General features: G+C 37.2%; 1 protein-coding gene across 1 annotated transcript in view; it reads right to left on the bottom strand.

Moving 5' to 3' along the window:
* Positions 1-96: 96 nt before the first annotated feature.
* The window catches only part of LOC101115786 (cullin-1-like), a 43,225-nt gene continuing 20,754 nt past the window's right edge, over positions 97-22,567 (bottom strand). The window contains exon 2 of the mRNA XM_042249159.2: positions 97-2,962. Within this exon, the coding sequence (XP_042105093.1) occupies positions 494-2,794 (2,301 nt within the window). The 5' untranslated portion in view covers positions 2,795-2,962 and the 3' untranslated portion in view covers positions 97-493. The remainder of the gene's footprint in view (positions 2,963-22,567) is intronic.

The following is a 22,567-nucleotide window of genomic DNA, read 5'->3' as shown; positions in this document are numbered from 1 at the left end:
AACTTCTGGATTTATTCTCCATGCTTCTGAACATTCTTTGACACTTTCTAGAATCAACTCATTTTTTTTCCCTTTAATTTTCTTTATTTCCACAGTTTAAAAAAATGAAGCACATAGACAAATGGGTTTTCATAACAGATTACAAGTGGGTCCATTCAGACCTGCTCTCAAGGTGCTGTCAGCCTCCAAGGGGCTGCCCAGCTAGCAGCTATTATTCATGTGGCCAATGGGTTGATCTGGATGCAAAAGCATGCAGCCCTCAGGGTGGCAAGTTCCCCCTCCTCTGGTCTATTCAATTAGGTTAAATGGCATCAGCGTCCATATTTACAGATGTGAGGTGTGGCTATTCTAAGCAGTTGTCGGAGCCAGCAATGGGTACCTGGACCTGGGGCCAAGGAGGAGGTCGGAGTGACTCTGCCACCACTGTGAGCTTGTCTCCCTCCTTCCTAAGGGGACGAGGGGCTGTGCCTGCAGTCAGACCCTTCCAGGAGGGTTAAGCCAAGTAACTGTATGTGTCCTTTTCATCACCCACTCGCTCCAAATATTCTTTCTCGATCAGAATGTCAATGCATTTCTTAATCACTGAGATCTGAGGCTTGAATATTGAGGACAACTGAGTCACTACTTCTCCAAGTAACTGCTGGTGTTTCACAACCTTCCTCATTTTCATTATTCTCACAATAGCCGCCTGGATCAGCAGTTTGCGATCTTCCTCAATGTTTTTGTAAATGGTTTCTTGTTCCCGCTTCTGTTCAATTTTCATTGGCAAGCTGATATTAACCCTTAATTTCTTACTTTTATAACCAAAATGTAATTTTATTAAGGTATCTGGCTTCAATTCCACCTCATCAACATTTGCACTTTTGTCTTCCAAAACCAGTAACTTAAACTTCAATAAAATCTGTAAGACTTGTACCAAAATGTCCATTTTGATCTGAGTGCTGTCTGTCAACTGTTGAACGGTGTAAGCATCTTCCATGTTGTACTGGAGCAGGACAGCCATCTGGAATGTAGATGCATGCAAAGTGTAGTTGTTTTTGAAGTAGTTTGTTACTAATTCTCCTTCAGACAGTTGATATGCCCATGACAACTTTCTGTCACTGTAATAGCTGGCATAAAATGCTGTGAAGCGCTGATAACATGGTTCCAGCTCTGATGGCAAAAGGATTGTACAAGATTCCTCAAAGGGCCACCATCCATAACTCAGAACGTGAATACTGAAATCTAAGTCCAAAGGCTCTGAATCCATCAGGTGCTTTTTGAACTGCGCATTCAAAGCTTTGCTTACACCAATGTCTTGAAACATCCGCTGAAGTTTGGAGGTATACTCAAAACCACAAGCTTGCTTTAACTTTGAGATCATGCTTGCTTCAGCGTCGTCACTTGCACTGTTCTGACAGACAAGCCTTTTGGCCAGCATTTTCGTGTAGAACTTCTGAACCACATCTTTGTCGTCCATATACTTGAAGACTGTCATCACGTGGTTAAGTGTGTCTTCTAGTTCTGCTTCTTCTGGGTTCTTGGAACTCTTCTTCAACAAGGAGTCACAGTATTGAGCCAGCAACTCGGGGGATTTGCTGGATGTCTGAGCCATTTTGGTAACTGCATTGTTGTTTATGAAGCCACTGCAAGCCTTGTCCAGTGCAGCTATGAAGTCAGCATGGTTCCTGAATGCTGATATCACCAGGGTATTGTATTTTTTATGGATATTCAACACTATCTCTACATACATTCTGGGGTCATTTAAAGCAGCTTCTCCACACTTCTCAATTGCTAAAAGACCCTGATTATGAATGTGTGTCTCCAGGAGTTTTTTAAATTCTCCCAGGCCATTCTTGATTCTATATATGAGCTTATACATGCGACCCAAATCTTCACACTTGTTGGCGTTCAGTAAATTCTGAAATTCTGTGAGGAAAATCTCTAAGTGTTTCTCCACAAGCACCTGCCTGCATTTCCTGACTAGCTTGCCCTTGGTGCTCTGGTGAAGGTAGGCCTGGGCCCTCCGCCGCTCCTCCAGCAGAAAAGCCTCTACCTCTTTCATATATTCGGTAACTGGGTTCTGCTGCAACAATTCAGTACTCTTTCTGGTATAGTATCTCTCTGTTTCAGCCAAAAACTGAGATTCAAAGGCTTCTTTGTACACTGTTAGCATAGGGCCCTCCTCAAACTGATCATCTTCATTCACCCCCAGTTCCATGTAAGACTGTATAGCCCCACTTATCAGTCTTGTATTGATGGATTCACCATTTCTTTTCTTTTCAATCAGTTTTAAAATAGCCTTTGTTACTTGTTTATTCAATGGCCTGAAAAGACAATCTCTCCAAGTCACCATTGCAAGAGAATATATTTCACAAACTTTGTGTCCTTTATTTTTCATATTAAGTAAATGTTTATTGAGGCGGGCACAAATCCCATTCAGCACTTTGCTCGAAAACCGGTAATCTTCCCATTGTTGAGTATAGAACTTCAGTATTCCTATATCCGTTAAATTTTCTCCATCCTTAGGCAGATTTGTCAAGTGATTCTTCAAAAATTCTTTAATTCGTTTGTATAATTCTAAGCCAACATTCTCATCTTCCCTCCGCTTCTGCTCCTTTTTTGATTCAGTCTGATCTTGAGGGGACACATATAAACAGTGGTTATAAAGAAGAGTGTAGAGTTCTATGTATCTGGATTTCCCCATACTTTGTCTGGAATACACTTGCTGGATTCCCGCTCTGATGTTATCCCAGAGCTTGTCAATGCCAACATGATTCAGTTCACTGGGATTCTGGCTCCAGTCCGATGACATTGTGAGTAATAGTATCAAGTTGTCCACAGTTTTTATTCAAGGTACAGCTAATTCTCCATTAGATGAAGATATACAGTACCACTGAAAATTTATTCACAGCAGCTCAGAAAGGATGTTCTTTAAATGTAGAGAATGAAATCTCACCGCAGCGCAAACCTAGAAGGGAACCTGCAAGTAAAGCAAACACCAAAGTGATTCCAGCACTGAACTGAATAAGCACAAACACCTTGCTTGGAGGTGGGCTCTCTGTTTCTATTGTCTTTTGTCTTCATAAACAAATCCACTGCATTGTAAATATCAATACATGTGAGCTGCATTTCCCAGATGCCTAAGTGGCTCCTGTGATAGACATCTCCACCTGGTCAATGCACCCAGCCCCAGTAAAATCCCCATCCTGCCAAGGTCCTGTGGAGTCCTTCAGCCTCCAGGCTTGGCCCGCCACCAAGATCCCACTTCCTCCTCCTCCATGCCTGCCCATCCACCCAACTCTTGTTATTCCTGGTAATATACTGTATAAAGTCTCCGGGAATCTTGAATTAGCAATACTGAGCAATTGTTCCTAGAGGGAAAGATGCAGATTTTACATGTGTGAACTACTGTGTTGTTTAGCTAGGTTCAGTTTGTTATTTAACCTGACTATAATGAGTTTTTCTTTTTTTTTTTTTAACCAATTTCCAACAAGTTGGCATTTCTGTGATCTCTAAGTTCTTTTCCCACAACTGTAACATTTTATTTTATAGCTATTTACTTTTGTGTCATGGGTATATTTTTATTTATTTCTTTATGAATAGGAACTATATGTATTCTAATTCCTTTTGATAGTTTTATATTATCTCTATGTTATTGAATATAAAGCCTTTGATTTATGAATTTGTTGCCTCAGAATTTGTAGCCTTTCTCAGATGCCTGATGATTCTTGGTGGGTCTTGATTCTATGTCCTCAGTTATGACCACTGGCTGACACCATGGCTTTTCCTAGTAGTCACCTTCTTGGTGATGTCGTTGGTTTACATCTAGGAGTAGCAGTACCCTTTGTCCATGACTTCACTGATAACAAAATATTTTAGCCCATCTCCCTCTCAAGGTAATTATATATTAATATTTATTTACTTTTATAAACTTAATGTAGTGTCTGTATTAAACTTAACGCTACAATGTCAGTTTCGAAGAGGAGCCAGAAATTTTGGCATAAATGTTCAGTCCACTTTCTTGAAACTAGAAGTCCCATAGTGCTGTTAGAACTCGACGGAAGAGAGAGTCATGGAAGTAAGACTCCCTGAAAGAACCTTGACCATAAAAACAGTACAGGTGTAATCAACACTATCTCAGGATGAAAGGGGCAAAGGGAATAAAGGCTTTAGACTCCTCCTTTCTCTCATTGCCTGACAGTGCCTTGTGGGACCAGACTCAATCATAAGCCAGACAGCAGGTGCACCCAGGAGTACTGCCCATTGAAAAGTTTAAAGCAGGTGCGAGGAAAAGTTAAATGGAGAAAAACCAATACATCAAACTACTTTTAAGGACGAGTTTTCCCACATCCTGCTTTAGTGCATACAACACAGTGTTCAATTGACTATGAATTTATAACTGAGAGCCAACTTCTTATGTTAACCAAAAGTGTTTCTGTTATAGTATAATCTCTATGCCCTACTTACGTTTTATCTTAGTTAAAATTTTCACTAGTTTTTCAACATCTATAAGTTATAATATATTTATATATAAATATACAGATTTGATTGGGACTGAAGATGCTCTTGCTCTGAACAGAATCATTTAAATTTCTTACTAGGCCTCCTTAACTCATCATTTTTTAAAGAGGGGAAAGCAAAGAAGTTAGGGCAAATATTTGACATTCTCAATAAACAATGTTCTGATGGGTGAATTTTTTCTAATCAGGACAGCCAAGTTCAGCTAAGTTAATATACCATTAGGCAGAAAATAGATGTATCATCAGGAATACAACCTACTAATTTACTGATCATTGTTGAACACTAGCCAGTAGGTAGTAATAATGGCACCACAAATAGATGTTAACTGGATTATATTAAGTGACACTGTGCAATTGTTTTTCAACTCTGTACTTGATTGTAATATATCATCTTTGGGTTTTCTCATTACTACTAAATTTACCACAGATATTATGATAAGAATTGCATAAAACATATATATTTTTCACCTAATCAAATCTGTTCCAAAGTCATTTTTGCAGTTATAATGCAATAGAAGTGATTCATTCCCTCAAATTAGCCTAATTCTAATTTAATGACTATTTCTAGACGTATCATGTGCCAGGCACTGTGGTAGGGACTAGGAATATGAGGATGAAAAATCGTGGTTGCTATGCTCAAAGAGTCACCATATGATAGAGGAAAAATTCATGAAAATGAATAATAATGTGCAGGACAATAGGTAAGGCAAAGTCTATAGATAAAATAGGTGGCATAGTAATAAGTCAGAGGGAATGTGATTATGTCTGAGAGGTTCATAGGTCCCTTAGAGAATTTGGGATCTGAATTGTGTTTTATAGTAGATTCAATAGCCTCCTTCAAGATGTGATCTTACACGAGCTGGTGGCAGATCGGGACATACCAAGGCAAGAAAAGTGTCCCCTTTGGTTGAACATTTCTCTTAAAGCAGCATTATATATAAGTTACGGACTATCATTTATACTCTAATTGTGGAATTAAAAAAATTATGGAATTGTTAACTCCAAATCCAAATAGAGGAATCAATCGGATTCTGTCTATTGCATTTATTGTACTATCAACATTATTGAGGACCACTCAGTCAAAAATGCCAATGATATAGGCTAGTAGAAGATACACAGATGCACAGTAAATCCTTCTTTAAAGTACTCAAAGCTAGTAAAAGAGGTAGTGTGTACATACACATGAGGTGCCCAAGATGATGATAATATAATAATGACACTAGTGCAAATAATATAGGAAATAACTATAATAAAGTACAAAATATGAATGGTATCGTTAATGTTTTTGTAGCATTTAATCACTTATACATGTTTCCTGCATTAATTTAATGTTCACAAAAACTCTGAGATCGATATTGCTGCTGCTGCTGCTAAGTCACTTCAGTCGTGCCTGACTCTGTGCGACCCCATAGACGGCAGCCCACCAGGCTCCGCCGTCCCTGGGATTCTCCAGGCAAGAACACTGGAGTGGGTTGCCATTTCCTTCTCCAAGGCATGAAAGTGAAAAGTGAAAATGAAGTCGCTTAGTTGTGTCCGACTCTTAGCGACCCCATGGACTGCAGCCTACCAGGCTCCTCCATCCATGGAATTTTTCAGGCAAGAGTACTGGAGTGGGGTGCCATTGCCTTCTCCAAGAGATTGATATTATTATTCCTATTTTATTGATGAAGCAAAATAGGTATAGAGTGATAATAAATATATAGGGAATAAAATTAAAGAAAAAATTCAGGGCCAGAGTGAAAAAAGAAAATAGGGTTTAAAAGATGAATTTGATTTAAAAGTCTTGAGAAGAAGCTGGTGAAGGCACATGAAATTGATGGAAAGAAAAATACTATGTAGAGACCAGCTTGGCTAGCTAACGCACATGAAAGAAAAATACTATATACAATCGTGAAATCTTTAAAAAAAAATTAAGAAAAAATGTTCACCAATAGAGAAATGATTAAACTATTGTGTGTGTGTGTGTGTGTGTGTGCACGCGCATTTATACTGGAATTCTAAGAGCTATTAAAATGATGTAAATGATCATCTAAAATCATAGTAATGGTGAAAATAATCGACTTATATAACCAACTTTTAAAAATAATTAATAAATGCATAAGGCACAAAATTCAGAAAATATGAAAGGGTTTGTGGTGAAAAGTAATCATCCATTCTCAATAACCATTTCCTCCCCCATCAAGGGACACCATGATTATAGATAACTTATATCTCTTTCTCCTGGAGAAGGGCATAGCAACCCTCCAGTATTTTTGCGTGGAGAACTTGGTGGACAGAGGAGCCTGGCAGCCTACAGTCTTTGGGGTTGCAATCCGGACACGACTGAGTGACAGACAAACACCTATATCTTTCTCTAGCTGTAATCTATGCATATACAAGCATATACACACATAAGCACTAATGCACATATTCATTTTTATCTATAGATTAAAAATTCTTGGTTTTTAACCTTGTTTTGAAAATTTAACAATGCGTCTTTGAAATGGTTTCATAGTTTATACAGAGCTACCATTATATAGATGTACTATAATTTATTGAAGATGGAAATCTTTTCACATTTAAAAGACATTTATATTTCCTTTTCTGGTGAATGATTTATCAATATCCTTATTTTAATTGGGTTATTGATTTTTTCTGTTAATTTTAGAAGCTCTTTTAAGTCTAATTATTTCTATAATCATCTGTTACAATCATTATAATTTTTTTACAATTTTGAATTTATCCTGACTATATTCAGGATATTTGTGCTCTGTAGTTATGTCTTATTTTTGTGTAGTTGAGTTGATCAGTCATTTTTCCAGTCTCCAGTTATTTCATATTTTCTTCTACAACTTCTATCATTACATATCCTACATTTATATCTTTGATCCCTTTGGCATTTTAAAAATAAAGGCAGGAGGGAGGGATCCTCTTTAGTTATCAGCTCTTGTTTGTCATTTCCCTAATGACATGAATTACCCTTATCTTGCAGTAAGGTGATATAATTTTAAATCTATTTCTGGCGACTTTAATTTATTAATCTGTGCAAATATTCTTTGCCTATCATTATCTAACTTATTTTTAAAGTTAGATACCATCAATCACTATAATTATTTGAATTATATTTATTTTTCAACAAATTTGTAAGATACATGCCATGTTTAATATGCAAACATTAATGAAACAATTCCATTGGTATGGGTGCTGCATACCTAGTTTATTTTCAGTACCTTCAAGGCCCTCCATAAATCTTGTATGCTTCTACCTTGCAGCAGGTGGAAGACACTTCATAAATGAACAGGCTGAGCAGTCCTGGATGGAAGGTATAGGGTTCCTACTTCTTCCCTTCCCAAGTAAAATTGGATAAAACTTGTCTTTCTACCTTGTAAAGGGCATAGTCCATTACTGGAGTACTGAAGGCAGAGTTGTTATGCCAGAGAAGAATAAAATAATTTAGCAACAGAGGAGAGAACCTGTGTGTCTATGTGTGTGCAGAAATAAGATGCATATATATTTTTCTTGATATTATTTTCAAAATGTGTAGTGAAGTAAATATTACTATGGAGAACATTTAAGTACATCAGTTAAACATGTAAATGTCATGTGACCCCATCCTGGAGGCAGAATTGCCTCTTTGGTTTAATTTGATTCTATAAAATCCCAATTCTTTGTTCTAAACAATGTATATAAGACTATGCAGTGTTTGTAACATAAATGACTTACTAATTACATGTAGATTAGTTCTAAAGGCATGAGACGTTTTCTTTCAAATTCTAGTAGTGGGAAGATGTGAAAGTGTCTTAGCAATTGACTCATCCTCCTTAACTGCTTAATCTAAGTGATTTCTCTACAGTAGTTTCATGAAGATGGTGTTGAGTCTTTTTCTAAAGGATAAAAACAAATTTTAATGGCCTATTGTAGTTTCACAAATTAAGAAAAAGGAAATACTAGCTGCCTCATGCAATAATAACATTCAAAGATACTACTTTAAGACAAATATTCTCAATGGAAGCAATATCTCCTTCAATGGAGCATAACTTAGTTCTTGGGGAAGGAAAAATATCTGTGTATAAATGATAGGCATGCATACTATGGAGCCCTATACCAAAGGTATGGAGCCCTGTACCAAGGTCACAGGATAAAAATCTCCGGAACTGACGAAGCCCCTTAGCAACAGTTGCCATGAGCCTCTGGATCTAAACCAACAAGTTCCCTGACCCCATATACCCTACTATCCACCCTATAGCATCCTAACCAATCACCTAATGCCACCATTCCAGTAAGAATTTTCTGTCTTGAGGCTACAAAAATTGGTTGCAAGCCTGCAAAAGCATTCAGCTCTCCTCTGAGCTGACCCACTGTTCTAACAGCATCTCCCACTCTAATAAACGCCATTCTTCTCTCATTTTGCCTCATGTCTGGAAATTCCTTTCCCAACCCACGCACAGACCATGATACATAGAATAAAAACACAGTATATCTGTGGCATTAAAATTTCATGGGAAGTGGTTAGGGAAAAATGGCTAAAAAGGTAAATAAAAAGGACTGATAAACACCACTTTAAAGCATACTTCCTGTATCTCAGCCAGCAAGTTTCTGCCAAGTTATTAGTCGCTAGGTGAAGAATATAGTTTATGCTCCTTTCCCAGGAGTATCCCTCCTGGAAGCCAGTGATAAAATGCATCACTGCTATCTCTAGAACGGATCTGGATACAAAACTACAGGCAATAAGGAACCTGACAGGCTTTCTTCCCCTATGTCCTGTGCGCTTTTCAGCACTCTGCTAAGGTAGGTAGTTGTGTGCATTCTGTGCGTCAGAGTACTATGAAGCATAGTGAGAGCCTCCATACATTGTTTCCCATAACTAACCTTAACATTTTTTCTATTCCTTTCAAACACTCCAATCAAACATAAGAGAATGAAAAGACAAAGAGACTGTGGACTTATTTCTTGGTTGCATTTGGAACATTGTAGATTGAACTTGAAGATACTTGGTAGGGCCTGCCCTGGACAAATCACGAGCTTTCCATTTTACCAATTTCCTCCTTTGACCTTATACTCCACTGTGATCTCTCCGATCATCCTTCACCACAGAACCCCCTGCCCCCCACCACACAAACATATCCTTTTCATCTTCCTATAATTATCAGAAGATTTGACATTATTTTATTTTATTATAACATGAATTTTATTCAATATTTAATTTTCCCAAGGAATGTACACATTATAATATTTGCCTCTAATTAATTACAAAATTAAGTGTTTTTTCCCTACTAAAAACATTTCAAATATGAAATATAGATAGGAAATATTTAGAGGAGATCTCCCAGCTCCCTAAACTAATTTTGTATAGACTGTCCTCTGGTCTTTACCCTGCTTAAGTGTAACGTCAAGCTTGCTTTTAAGAATTCTTTCTTTATTGAACTCATAGTCTAAAAGCTGCAAATTACTAAAGGAGAAAACTAGCACATTTTCTTTTTTTGCATCTTTCTGAATTTCTTCTCTTATCTCTGGTTTATTCTTCTAGAATCTCTTTCCTCCAAGTTTTTAATATAATTTCCTCAATTTACTCTTTTGAAGAAGGATCTTATAATTCATATTTTATCCCTATCAATGAGAGTTAAGACCTAAATTCTGGGCAACTCCATCCTTATACCTTCAAATTTTATAAATAAAAACTTGGAGTACCAATTGTTCCTCATTAACATGCAGATTAAGCAACGTACAGAGGAAGGAAGCCCTTTCTGTGAGTGAGAACAGATATAGAAGCCTATTTTCCTCTCTAAAGCTTCATTTTTCATTTGCCTTTTTGCTCTTTCCCTTCATCTGTATTTTAAGTGTCTAATTACTGATCCAATAATACCTCCCAGTTTCGTTCTTTTCGTAAAATGTTGAAAGTAAAAAGAAAATTCTACTTTCAAATTCGATATAATAATGCTTGCTTTAGTAAGTGACATATTTCAATATAAACTTATATAAAGAAGCAGCAATCTATATCCCCTCTCACCCCCTTCATTTCTACCTTTAAATGCAAGAGTTTTCCAATTTGGCTGTATTCAGGAATCTATCAGGGACCTTTCAATATAGAATCTGTTGTAAATAAATCTAAGGATATATTTGAGTACTCAGTAAGATTTTATAGTTTTTTAATTTAAGATTTAAGTTTTTCTAAAACTAGGCATAGTTAGGTATATTTCTAGTCCTTTTATATATTTCATTGATTCTAGGATGCCATGCACATTACTTTCACATTTTAATGTCTCCCAACCCAGGTGGATCAGTGGTAAACCAGATAAAATGAATTATCGTAGTTTTGTTGTTACTGTGAATGGAATACTTTTACCCTAAATTTATTAAAATTTAGAATGTTTGCATCTTTAATCAATAGTCAAGTTAGTTCATAGATTTTCCTGTTCGTATTACTTTTATCTTAAGATATTATAGTAAAGTTAAATTAGGAATCATTCCATTTATTAAAAGATCTGGTTTATTTAAATGCCATTGCAATTATATTTTTATTAGAAGTTATATTGCAGTTAGTTTTGAGTACAAATGGTTATTATTATTTTACTGAGGTATAATTGACCTATAACATTGTTTCACTTTCAGGTGTTCAACACAGTGATCCGATACTTGTTTCTCTTCTGAAATGATCACTGCAAGTCTAGTTAACGTCTGTCACCCTGCGTGCTCAGTTGTCTCCCCTTAACATGATGCTTCAGAAGACTTTGACTTTCCAAAGCTTGTATTCTGAAGCTATCTCCTTACCATCAAAATGCAAACTGTTCTCTATCTAGTGACTTCTCAGGAATTTATAAAGGAAATACATCATCTCATTATTATGCTAAAAAGGGATATAACACCCATATCATAGGCTAAACGCAGTGTTACATACATCACTTCCTATTGTGGTTTTGCAACTATTATTTGAAATCTAGGATATTTGAATCTATATAATTTCAAGTCATGTTAAAATAGTATCTTTGGTGCTTATTTGATTTCATTGAACTTACTCACAAAATACATTGTAGCCATATAGCTAATTTACAGTTTTATTGTAACTGAATATTTGGGAATTGAAAAGTTTTATGTGAAAAGGAAGATTTATGACTATAAAGAAATATAATGATTTTTAAGGAAAATTGTAACAAAATATTCATATATGTTTTATTAAAGGGGAAGTGGCTGTCAATTCACTATATCCCCATATCCTAAGCAAACAATTTAGAACCCATTCCCATTAAATTGAAGTACTTTTATAATTACTTTTCAGAAAAATGATTTTAGTTAAGCTAATCTATTTATCTAAGCTGTGTGCATCTACGCATGTGTGCAAGCATGCTCAGTCGTGTCCAGCTCTTTGTGATCCATGGACTACAGCCAACCAGACTCTTCTGTCCATGGAATTTTCCAGGCAAGAATACTGGCGTGGGTTGCCATTTCCTGCTCCAGTGGACCTTCCCAACCCAGGGGCTGACCCTGCATCTCTCGTGTCTACTGCACTGGCAGGTGGATTCTTTCACGGCTCTACCTGGGAAGCCCCTCTGTGAATGATAATGGGTCTGGACATCACGAAGGTAACAGAATATCAAAGGATTATATTTCATGAATTGAAAAATCCTGTAACAATTTTTTCATGTAGTACTTTTTATTCTGGAAGCATTAATTTTTATAAATTCTAAATAATTATACTTCTAAGTGTTTATTCTTTATAGGAAATAAAACATTCAACAATACATTGTATGAGGCTAGTTTCTGATAGGTTTGACAATTTTCTAATGGTACCATAGGATTATATACTTTGTCAGCAAATATTAACTGATCACTTGAGCTTCCCAGGCAGCTCAGCTGGTAGAGAATCCACCTGCAATACAGGAAACCCCAGTTTGATTCCTGGGTCAGGAAATTCCCCTTGAGAAGGGATAGGCTACCCACTCCAGTATTCTTGGGCTTCCCTGGTGGCTCCAATGGTAAAGAATCTGCCTGCAATGTGGGAGACCTGGGTTTGATCCCTGGATTGGAAAGATCCTTTGGTAGAGGCATGGCAACCCACTCTAGTATCCTTGCCTGGAGAATCTCCATGGACAGAGGAACCTGGTGTGCTACAGTCCATAGGGTCATAAAGAGCTGGACACGACTGAGCGACTAAGCACACTGCAGCATAAACTGATCACTTATTGTGTGCTAAGGACATGTATTAGAGTGAATACGATGGAGTCTCCTATTCCAGGAGCATATACAGTATTTAGAGGGGGAAAAAAAAAAAAAACAACTCAGAAGTCCAAAGAACAGAGCAGAGTGGTCACATGGAAAGAACTCAGATCTGGAGAATTTGGGGCTTGAGTGAAGTTTGGAAGTTTTGACATATTACAAATTGGGAGGAGGGGGCAGCAATGGGCCATTTGTTCCAGGCAGAAGCATCAACAAATGAAAAAGCACAGAAGTTTGGAAAAACATGATACATCAAAAGAAATGCAAGTCATTTTTTATGACTGATGTGACAAGTGTATTGTGACAAGCATTTTGGTCAGCATAGGAGAATATGGACAGAAAAATCGACCAGACCCATCAATGAAGGACGTCATGTATTAAGCCAACAGTTCACATTTTGGCCTCAGGACCCCTTTACTGAGGCCTCCAAAGAACATTTGGTCACATGTGTTACATATCTTTGCTAGTTTCATATCAGAATTCAAGTGACGGAATTTTAAAAATGTTTGTTAATCTATTGGAAAATAACAAGAACCCCATTTCATATTACATAAACAAATTTTATGAAAAATAACTATATTTACCCCCCCAAAAAATTGTGGGGTAAGTTTTACTTTTTTGCAGATCTCCTTAATGTCTAGCTTGGCTTCCCTGGTGGCTCAGACGGTAAAGCATCTGAAATGCAGGAGACCTGGGTTTGATCCCCGGGTTGGGAAGATACCCTGGAGAAGGAAATGGCAACCCACTCCATTGGAAACTCCGGTGGGCTTGCCTGGAAATTCCCATGGACAGAGGAGCCTGGTAGGACATGACTGAGTGACTTCACTTTCACTTTAATGTCTAGCTTGTGGAAAATTCTGAAAGAGATGGGAATACCAGACCCCGTGACCTGCCTCTTGAGGAATCTGTATGCAGGTCAGGAAGCAACAGTTGGAATTGGACATGGAACAACAGACTGGTTCCAAATAGGAAAAGGAGTACATCAATGCTGTATATTGTCACCCTGCTTAGTTAACTTATATGCAGGGTACATCATAAGAAACTCTGGACTGGAAGAAACACAAGCTGGAATCAAGATTGCCGGGAGAAATATCAATAACCTCAGATATGCAGATGACACCACTCTTATGGCAGAGAGTGAAGAGGAACTAAAAGGCCTCTTGATGAAAGTGAAAGGGGAGAGTGAAAAAGTTGGCTTAAAGCTCAATATTCAGAAAACAAAGATCATGGCATCCGGTCCCATCACTTCATGGCAAATAGATGGGGAAACAGTGGAAACTGTCGGACTTCAATTTTTTGGGCTCCAAAATCACTGCAGATGGTGATTGCAGCCATGAAATTAAAAGACGCTTACTCCTTGGAAGAAAAGTTATGACCAACCTAGATAGCATATTCAAAAGCAGAGACATTACTTTGCTGATTAGGGTCTGTCTAGTCAAGGCTATGGTTTTTCCTGTGGTCATGTATGGATGTGAGAGTTGGACTGTGAAGAAGGCTGAGCGCCAAAGAATTGATGCTTTTGAACTGTGGTGTTGGAGAAGACTCTTGAGAGTCCCTTGGACTGCAAGGAGATCCAACCAGTCCATTCTGAAGGAGATCAATCCTGGGATTTCTTTGGAAGGAATGATGCTAAAGCTGAAACTCCAATACTTTTGCCACCTCATGTGAAGAGTTGAGTCATTGGAAAAGACTGATGCTGGGAGGGATTGGGGGCAGGAGGAGAAGGGGACGACAGAGAATGAGATGGCTGGATGGCATCCCCGACTCGATGGACGTGAGTCTGAGTGAACTCCGGGAGTTGGTGATGGAGAGGGAGGCCTGGCTTGCTGTGATTCATGGGGGCCTCACAACATAAATATTTGGAAAAGGAAGGAGTCTCTTATTAGTCTTTTCATAACTACTTCAGATAATTGCAGATATTCTTTTTTGGGACTACATAAAAAACTCAATAATTGGATGGGAGGACTTAATACTATTAAGATGGCAATACCTACCAAATTGATCTACAGATTCCACTCAATTCCTATAAAAACTACAGCTTGTTTCTTTGTTAAACTTGACAAGCTGATTATAAATTCATAAGGAATTGCAAAGGACCCCAAACTAACTAAAACAATCTTGAAAAACAAAGTTGAAAGACTAGTGCTTCTTGAGTTCAAAACTTCCCACAAAGCAACAGTAATAAAGACAGAGTGATACTGACACAAGGTAGACCTAGAAATCAACAGAATATAACCAACAGTCCAGAAGTCAATCCATATGGTTATGGTCAGCTGACACTCAACAAGAGTGCCAAGATCATTCAGTGAGAGAAAGAATGGCCTTTTCAACAAATGGTACTGAGACAAGCCACATGCAAAAAAAAAAAAAAAAAAAAGAAAGAAAGAAATTGGACTCTTGCCATACCATATATGGAAAATCAAGTCAAAATGGAACAAAGATCTAAAAGCAAGCACTGAACTATAAAACACTTAGGAAAAAAATAGGGGTAAATCTCATGACTTTGGGTTTGCCATGAATAATGTAACATCAAAACATGAGTAACATGGAAAACTGGAAAAATCAGATTTCATCAAAACTTTAAAAATTTGTGCTTCAAGTTCAGTCAGTTCAGTTCAGTCGCTCAGTCATGTCCGACTCTTTGCGACCCCTTGAATCGCAGCACGCTAGGCCTCCCTGTCCATCACCAACTCCCGGAGTTCACTCAGACTCACGTCCATCGAGTCGGGGATGCCATCCAGCCATCTCATTCTCTGTCGTCCCCTTCTCCTCCTGCCCCCAATCCTTCCCAGCATCAGAGTCTTTTCCAATGAGTCAACTCTTCGCATGAGGTGGCCGAAGTACTGGAGTTTCAGCTTTAGCAAAGACACTATCAGAAAAGTGACAAGTACCCCACAGAATGGAAAAAATTTTTACAAATCATGTATCTGATAAGACCTGGTATACAGAATATATGAAGCACTCTTACAACTAAATAAAAGGAAATTTGACGTAATTTTAAAATAGACTAAGGATCTGGACAGACATATCTGCAAATAAGATACAGAAGTGGCCTACAAACACATGAATAGATTCTTGACATTATTTTTCATCAGGGAGATGCAAATCAAAATCACAGTGAGATACTACTTCATACCCACTGGCTATAATAAAAAAGACACATAATGAGTGCTGACAAAATGTGGAGAAATTGGAACCCTCAACCTGCTCATGGAAATCTAAAATGACACAGCCACTTTGGAAAATTGTCTGACGATTCCTCAAATAAGTAAGCCTAAAGTTACCACATGACCCAGCAATTTCAGTCCTAGTGATATACCCAAAAGTAAACATATGCTCACACAAAAACTTCTATATAAATGTTTATAACAACATTATCCAGTTATATAAATGTTTATAACAATGTTTATAACAGCATAATCGTTAAGAGGTAGAAATAAACATCCATCGATGTATGAATGAATAAATAAAATGTGGCCTATCCATACAATGGAATATTATTTGACCATAAAAGGGAATGGGGTATTAATATATGCTATGACATGTATTCACCTTGAAAATGTTGTTCTAAGTGCAAAAAAGCCAAATATGAAGGGTCACGTGTATGATTTCATTTATATGAAATTTATATGAAATGTCTACAATAGGTAAATCTATTGAGACAGGAAACACATTAGTGGTTGTTTAGGTCTGGGTGAATGGAACAAAACATGGTACTAGCTAAAGGGTATGAGGTTTCTTCTTGCAATGATTGGAAGTATTCTAAAATTTACTGTAGAGGTGGTTTCACATATCTGTTAATATACTAAAAGCCATTGGAGTATACACTTTTAATATTGGAATTATAGTATGTGCATTGTATCTGTGAATAAATCTGTTTAAAAAACACGTGTTAGTTCCTTAAAGGTTAGTTGCAATGTGGAATCTGAAACCATTTCAATAAACATTTCTTAATCTGCAGCATAAAATCCATTACTGTATCTAGAACTCTGAATAGATCTTTTACCTATGTATGATTTTGGTCTTGCAGATACCCTAAAATTTTCAGACAGTGACATGTTCCCAGACTACATTTAGAGAACTGCTGGGTTAGGTTAGAATCTGAACTTCAGAGAGGTGCAAACAAAACAGAACAGCCGCTCCTCGAGAGACTTCCCTGATGGCCCGAAGGCTAACACTCTATACTTTCAGTGTCAGGGCTCGGGCTGAATCTTGGGTGGGACACTAGATTCCATATGCTGCAACTAAGAGTTTGCACTCTGCAACTAAAGAAGCTTCATGCCGTAACTAAAAAACCACATGCTGCAACTGAAGAACCCACAAACTGAATGAAAATCCTGCTTGTTGCAACTAAGACCTGGTGCAGCCAAATAAAGAAATCAAATTCTTTTAAAGCCACCTTTCTAATTTTGTGAGCTTTGGGAGTAAGCTGCCTTAAGCTAGGTCAAATCAAAGTACAAACATTTTATGGACAGAGTATATACACATTTATAATTCTGTTGGCCTAGTAATAACAGTGACAAATGCATGTGAGATTCAAGTCAATTAAGGAGACTAGTGAGCCTGGAAAGGAAGATTTTGGGGAAAAGTATTGACTGATTTTATAGAAATTATGAGGGTACACAAGAGATAAAGCAGTTAATAACATAAGGAAGCTGTCTGAGAGATTTCCAAGCTGTCTTGGCAATCTGAGGAATAGTGTCAGAAAAAGGAAAAGAGAGTACAGTGTAATTCTGCAGGCAGAGCCCAGGGAATTCCAAGTTCATGCTACTTAGGCAAAAGGAAATGGTTTCCTCAAGAAATGAAGGAAGAGGTTTGGGGCCTAAGGAAGTAGTCTGGCCATAAATTAAAGTTCTTTCTTACCTCAAAGAAATAAACAATTCTTACTTATGGTCAAAGCTTGAATTAAAGGTGAATTTTTATTAACTTTTAACACAGTAAGCTATCAAATTTTATGCTTACATAACAACAAAATTGGACACAACACAGGTAGTGTATGAATACATTTTCTTGGGGAGATAGGGCAAAAGATGGGTGCTATAAGGAAGCAGTAGATATTTGGAGTAGTGGTCATACGCCAAGTCTTGATCACTCAGGGGGCAAACTCCCCCAACTGCTTGGCCAGAAACCCAGTGTCCCAGGTGCCTGTCACTGTCCCCATGTCCTATTTCCAAGTTGACCTTACTTATTTTGGTGATATTTATTCACTGTTTCAAGTCACTGTATATTACCCAATGACTAGGCCTTCAAAGTGCATTCAAACTTAATTCTAGTATGTGCTTGTTTGATCCTGGTATAAAAAACTTACAGATAAATAAGTTAAAAATAACTTAATTTAGGTTTTCATCTAGATTTTATCTTGTTACTTGAATTTTTTTCTTAGTGACTCATTTTTTCAACAAATGTTTACAGCCTATTTACGGCTTGTTAGTATAAACAACAAATTCACTCTTCTTCCCTTAATAAAACACACTTGTAAAACTTTTATATTAGGGTAATACTAAAATTTGTGGATATACATTCTGCAAATAGGTATGCAGAACAATTTTTAACTGCAAAGATAATTGCTAGATGAGAGGAGATTTTTATTGAAAAAAAGCAGTACACTGAACACATTCTAGAACATAATGATTCTCATAAAATAACTTTTAGTATGAGATCAGTTATTCTTGGGCCACAATACAGAAAGGATTAATTTAAAAAGTAAGCAAGGATATTTATTATATAGAACTCTAATTTATAAAGATGAGGACGAGATTTGTGCCTGAAGTCTGATGCTCTGATTTTCAAAACTGATTCATATTTACTTTAGTTTTTCCAAGGTAAAGAAACAAGATTTTGCAATATTGAACAATGTTCGTTAGCTCCTATAGGTTTTAATTTCTTGTTTGAACTCCGTATGCTGGTGTTCTGGATTCAATAGCTAGTTAATGAACTCTAGTTTGCATCCAGCCTTTACATTTGATGCTTCTGTTGTCAAAGTAGAGACAAATTTTTTAAAAAAATTCAAACAACAAAATAAACAGGTTAAATGTGTTTTTCTGAAATCAAATACTATGCTTTTCTGAAAAGTTATTGGGGAGTGACTGAATGTGTTATGATAATTATGACATTACTATTGTTAAGGTTGTTCCAAGAATGCAATTTCAGGTTTTTATGGATATTAATCTTTAGAAGTGTGCATTTGGCAATTTTTTTTAGAAGAGTGCATTTGGCTTCTTATCTACTTGGTATGATAATAATATTTTACTGACATTGTGAAAAGTTTTGATATCAAGATTTTAATGAAAAGTAAATAGAGATATTTCAGGAGGTAGCTCATTTTTTCTTTGGTTTACATGGTCAAAACTAAAAACAGGACTACAAAACAGAATCTAGGCTAGTGAAATGCTAGACAGAAACATACACATCACACACTAGCAGTAACTTACACTGAGGGAGTGAACAGCACCATGACATGTTCTATGTCTCTTTCATTTGTTTCATCAGTTCGTTGCTCAGTCATGTCCAACTTTTTGTGTCCCCATGGACTGCAGCACGCCAGGCTTCCTGTCACTCCCCAACTCCCAAAGCTTACTCAAACTCATGTTCATCAAGTCGGTGATGCCATCCCACCATCTCATCCTCAGTCATCCACTTTTCCTCCTGTCTTCAATCTTTCCTAGCCTCAGGGTTTTTTCCAATGAGTCAGTTCTTTGCATCAGGTGGCCAAAGTATTAGAGTTTCAGCTTCAACACCAGTCCTTCCAATGAATATTCAGGACTGATTTCCTTCAGGATTGATTGGCTTGATCTCCTTGCAGTTCAAGGGACTCTCAAGAGTCCTCTCCAACACCACAGTTCAAAAGCATCAATTCTTTGGAGCTCAGCTTTCTCTATAGTCCAACTCTCACATCCATACATGACTACTGAAAAAAAAAAATCATAGCTTTGACTACATAGACCTTTGTTGGCAAAGTCATGTCTCTGCTTTTTAATATTCTGTCTAGGTTGGCAATAGCTTTTCTTCAAAGGAGCAAACATCTTTTAATGTCATGACTGTGGTCACCACCTACAGTGATTTTAGAGCTCAAAAATAAATAAATAAATAAATAAATAAAGTCTCTCACTGTTTTCATTGTTTCCCCAGCTGTCTGCCATGAAGTGATGGAACCAGATGCCATGACCTTCGCTTTCTGAATGTTGAGTTTTAAGCCAACGTTTTCAACTCTCCTCTTTCACTTTCATCAAGAGGCTCTTTAGTTCTTCACTTTGTGCCATAAGAGTGGTGTCATCTGTGTATCTGAGGTTATTGATATTTTTCCCAGCAATCTTGATTCCAGCTTGTGTTTCATCCAGCCCAGCATTTCTATAATGTATTCTGCATATAAGTTAAATAAGCAGGGTGACAATATACAGCCTGACATACTCCTTTCCCAATTTGGAATCAATTTGTTGTTCCATGTCTGGTTCTAACGCTTGCTTCCTGACCTGCATACAGATTTCTCAGGAGGCAGGTCAGGTGGTCTGGTATTCCCATCTCTTTGACTTTTCCATAGTTTATTATGATGCACACAGTCAAATGCTTTGGCATAGTCAATAAAGCAGAAGTAGATGTTTTCCTGGAACTCTCGTGCTTTTTTGATGATCCAGCAGATGTTGGCAATTTGGTCTCTGGTTCCTCTGCCTTTTCTAAAACCAACTTGAACATCTGGAAGTTCACAGTTCACGTATTGCTGAAGCCTGGCTTGGAGAATTTTGAGCATTACTTTGGTAGCATGTAAGATGAAGGCAGTTGGGTGGTAGTTTGAACATTCTTTGGCATTGCCTTTCTTTGGGATTGAAATGAAAACTGACCTTTTCCAGTCCTGTGGCCACTGCTGAGTTTTCCAAATTTGCTGGCATATTGAGTGCAGCACTTTCACAGCATCATCTTTCAGGATGTGAAATAGCTCAGTTGGAATTCTATCACTTTCACTAGCTTTGTCCATAATGAGGTTTCCTAAGGCCCACTTGACTTCACATTTCAGGATCTCTGGCTCTAGGTGAGTGATCACACCATCGTGATTATCTGGGTCAAGAAGATCTTTGTATAGTTCTTCTGTGTGTATTCTTGCCACCTCTTAATATCTTCTGCTTCTGTTAGGTCCATACAATTTCTGTCCTTTATTGTGCCCATCTTTGCACGAATATTCCCTTGGTATCCCTAATTTTCTTGAAGAGATCTCTAGTTTTCCATTCTATTTTTTTTTCCTTCTATGTCTTTGCACTGATTACCTAGGAAGCCTTTCTTATTTCTCCTTGCTATTCTTTGGAACTCTGCATTCAAATGGGTATATCTTTTCTTTTCTCCTTTGCCTTCTTTGGTGGCTTCCCACCAGGGCTTCCCTGGTGCTCAGCTGGTAAAGAATCCGCCCGCAATGCAGGAGACCTGGGTTCGATCCCTGGGTTGGGCCAATCCCCTGGAGAGTAGGACAGCTACTTACTCTGGTATTCTGGCCTGGAGAATGCCATGGACTGCATAGTCTATCGGGTCTCAAAGAGTCGAACACGACTGAGCAACTTTCACTTGCACTGTCTTTTCTCCTTGCCTTTAGCTTCTCTTCTTCTCTCAGCTCTTTGTAAGCCCTCCTCAGACAACCATTTTGCCTTTTTACATTTCTTTTTCTTGGGGATGGTCTTGATCCTTGCCTCCTGTACAATGTCACGAACCTCATTCATAGTTCTTCAGGCACTCTGCCTATCAGATCGAATGCTTTGAATCTATTTGTCACTTCCACTGTATAATAGTAAGGGATTTGATTTCGGTCATACCTGAATGGTTTTCCCTACTTTCTTTGATTTAAGTCTGAATTTTGCTATAAGGATTTCTGAATATATATGCTCATACCTGCAAAGTGGAATATAAACTAGAATCATAATATCGTGAAGTTCAGATTTGGAACCTTTTAATTTTAACAATGGGAACCCCAGACTAGTTTGTCAATGTACATATTTTTCTCAGTTAAATTTATAAAATTTTAAATTTCCTCATGCTAACATATTTTTACTGATTTTATTAGGGTGTTGCACAGCAGGATGCCAAATTGAATTTCTTTTGTAATAAAAACTTTTATTGACCTTTTAATTTTTATCTTAGGAAGGAAATGATTTATAAAACTATCTGAATGAATATGTTTTCCTTTGTAACTATGTTATTGATATTGTTTTGTGCCCTAGGGAGGGAACAAACTACTATCTCAGGTATTTTTTTTTTCCTGTTTTCCCATTAAATGATTAGATTAGCCATCAGCAAAGCATGCTTATCAATTTCTTGTTGAAGAGTTATCATTTAGGGTAGTTAGTAAGATTAAGCACTGAAATTGTGGAACTGCTACTAATGCAACTCTTGCCTCTGAAGATGCCTGCCAGAAAATATGTTCAAGGTTGTTCCATAAATAGTAAATCTTCTTCCTGCACTGTCTTTAATAGGAGCTTAAAATGGATCTTTAGAAGGCTGTGTGGATTGAGTAACCGGAAATTTTAACCAAGTCATTAATAGCTAATGATGTAAACTGTGGGCCACTATCCATGATCAGTCAGAAATGAGTGGAGAGAAGAGCTGCAGCAAGCAAGAGGATGAGACAGCTCTTAATGCAGCAGCTTCTCACTTCTTGCCTCTGGTGTCTTTTATTTTAATGATAGACAATTTACCGGCTCAATGACTTTTCTTTTGGTTTGTTTGTATACACAGATGCACAAATACATATATGTATGCATAGACAAAGATATACTTATATATTATTTCTAATAAACACTTCTCAGATTTATTGTTGCTTTCCTGTTTTGCATTATTTTAAATAAACACAAAATCTCCTAAATATTTATCTTTCCACTTAAGGCAGGCAAATATTTGTT

Source organism: Ovis aries, chromosome 4 (genome assembly GCF_016772045.2).
Source record: "Ovis aries strain OAR_USU_Benz2616 breed Rambouillet chromosome 4, ARS-UI_Ramb_v3.0, whole genome shotgun sequence".
In the NCBI taxonomy this organism is placed as follows: Eukaryota; Metazoa; Chordata; class Mammalia; order Artiodactyla; family Bovidae; genus Ovis; species Ovis aries.
This window is presented reverse-complemented; position numbering and strand designations above follow the sequence as displayed.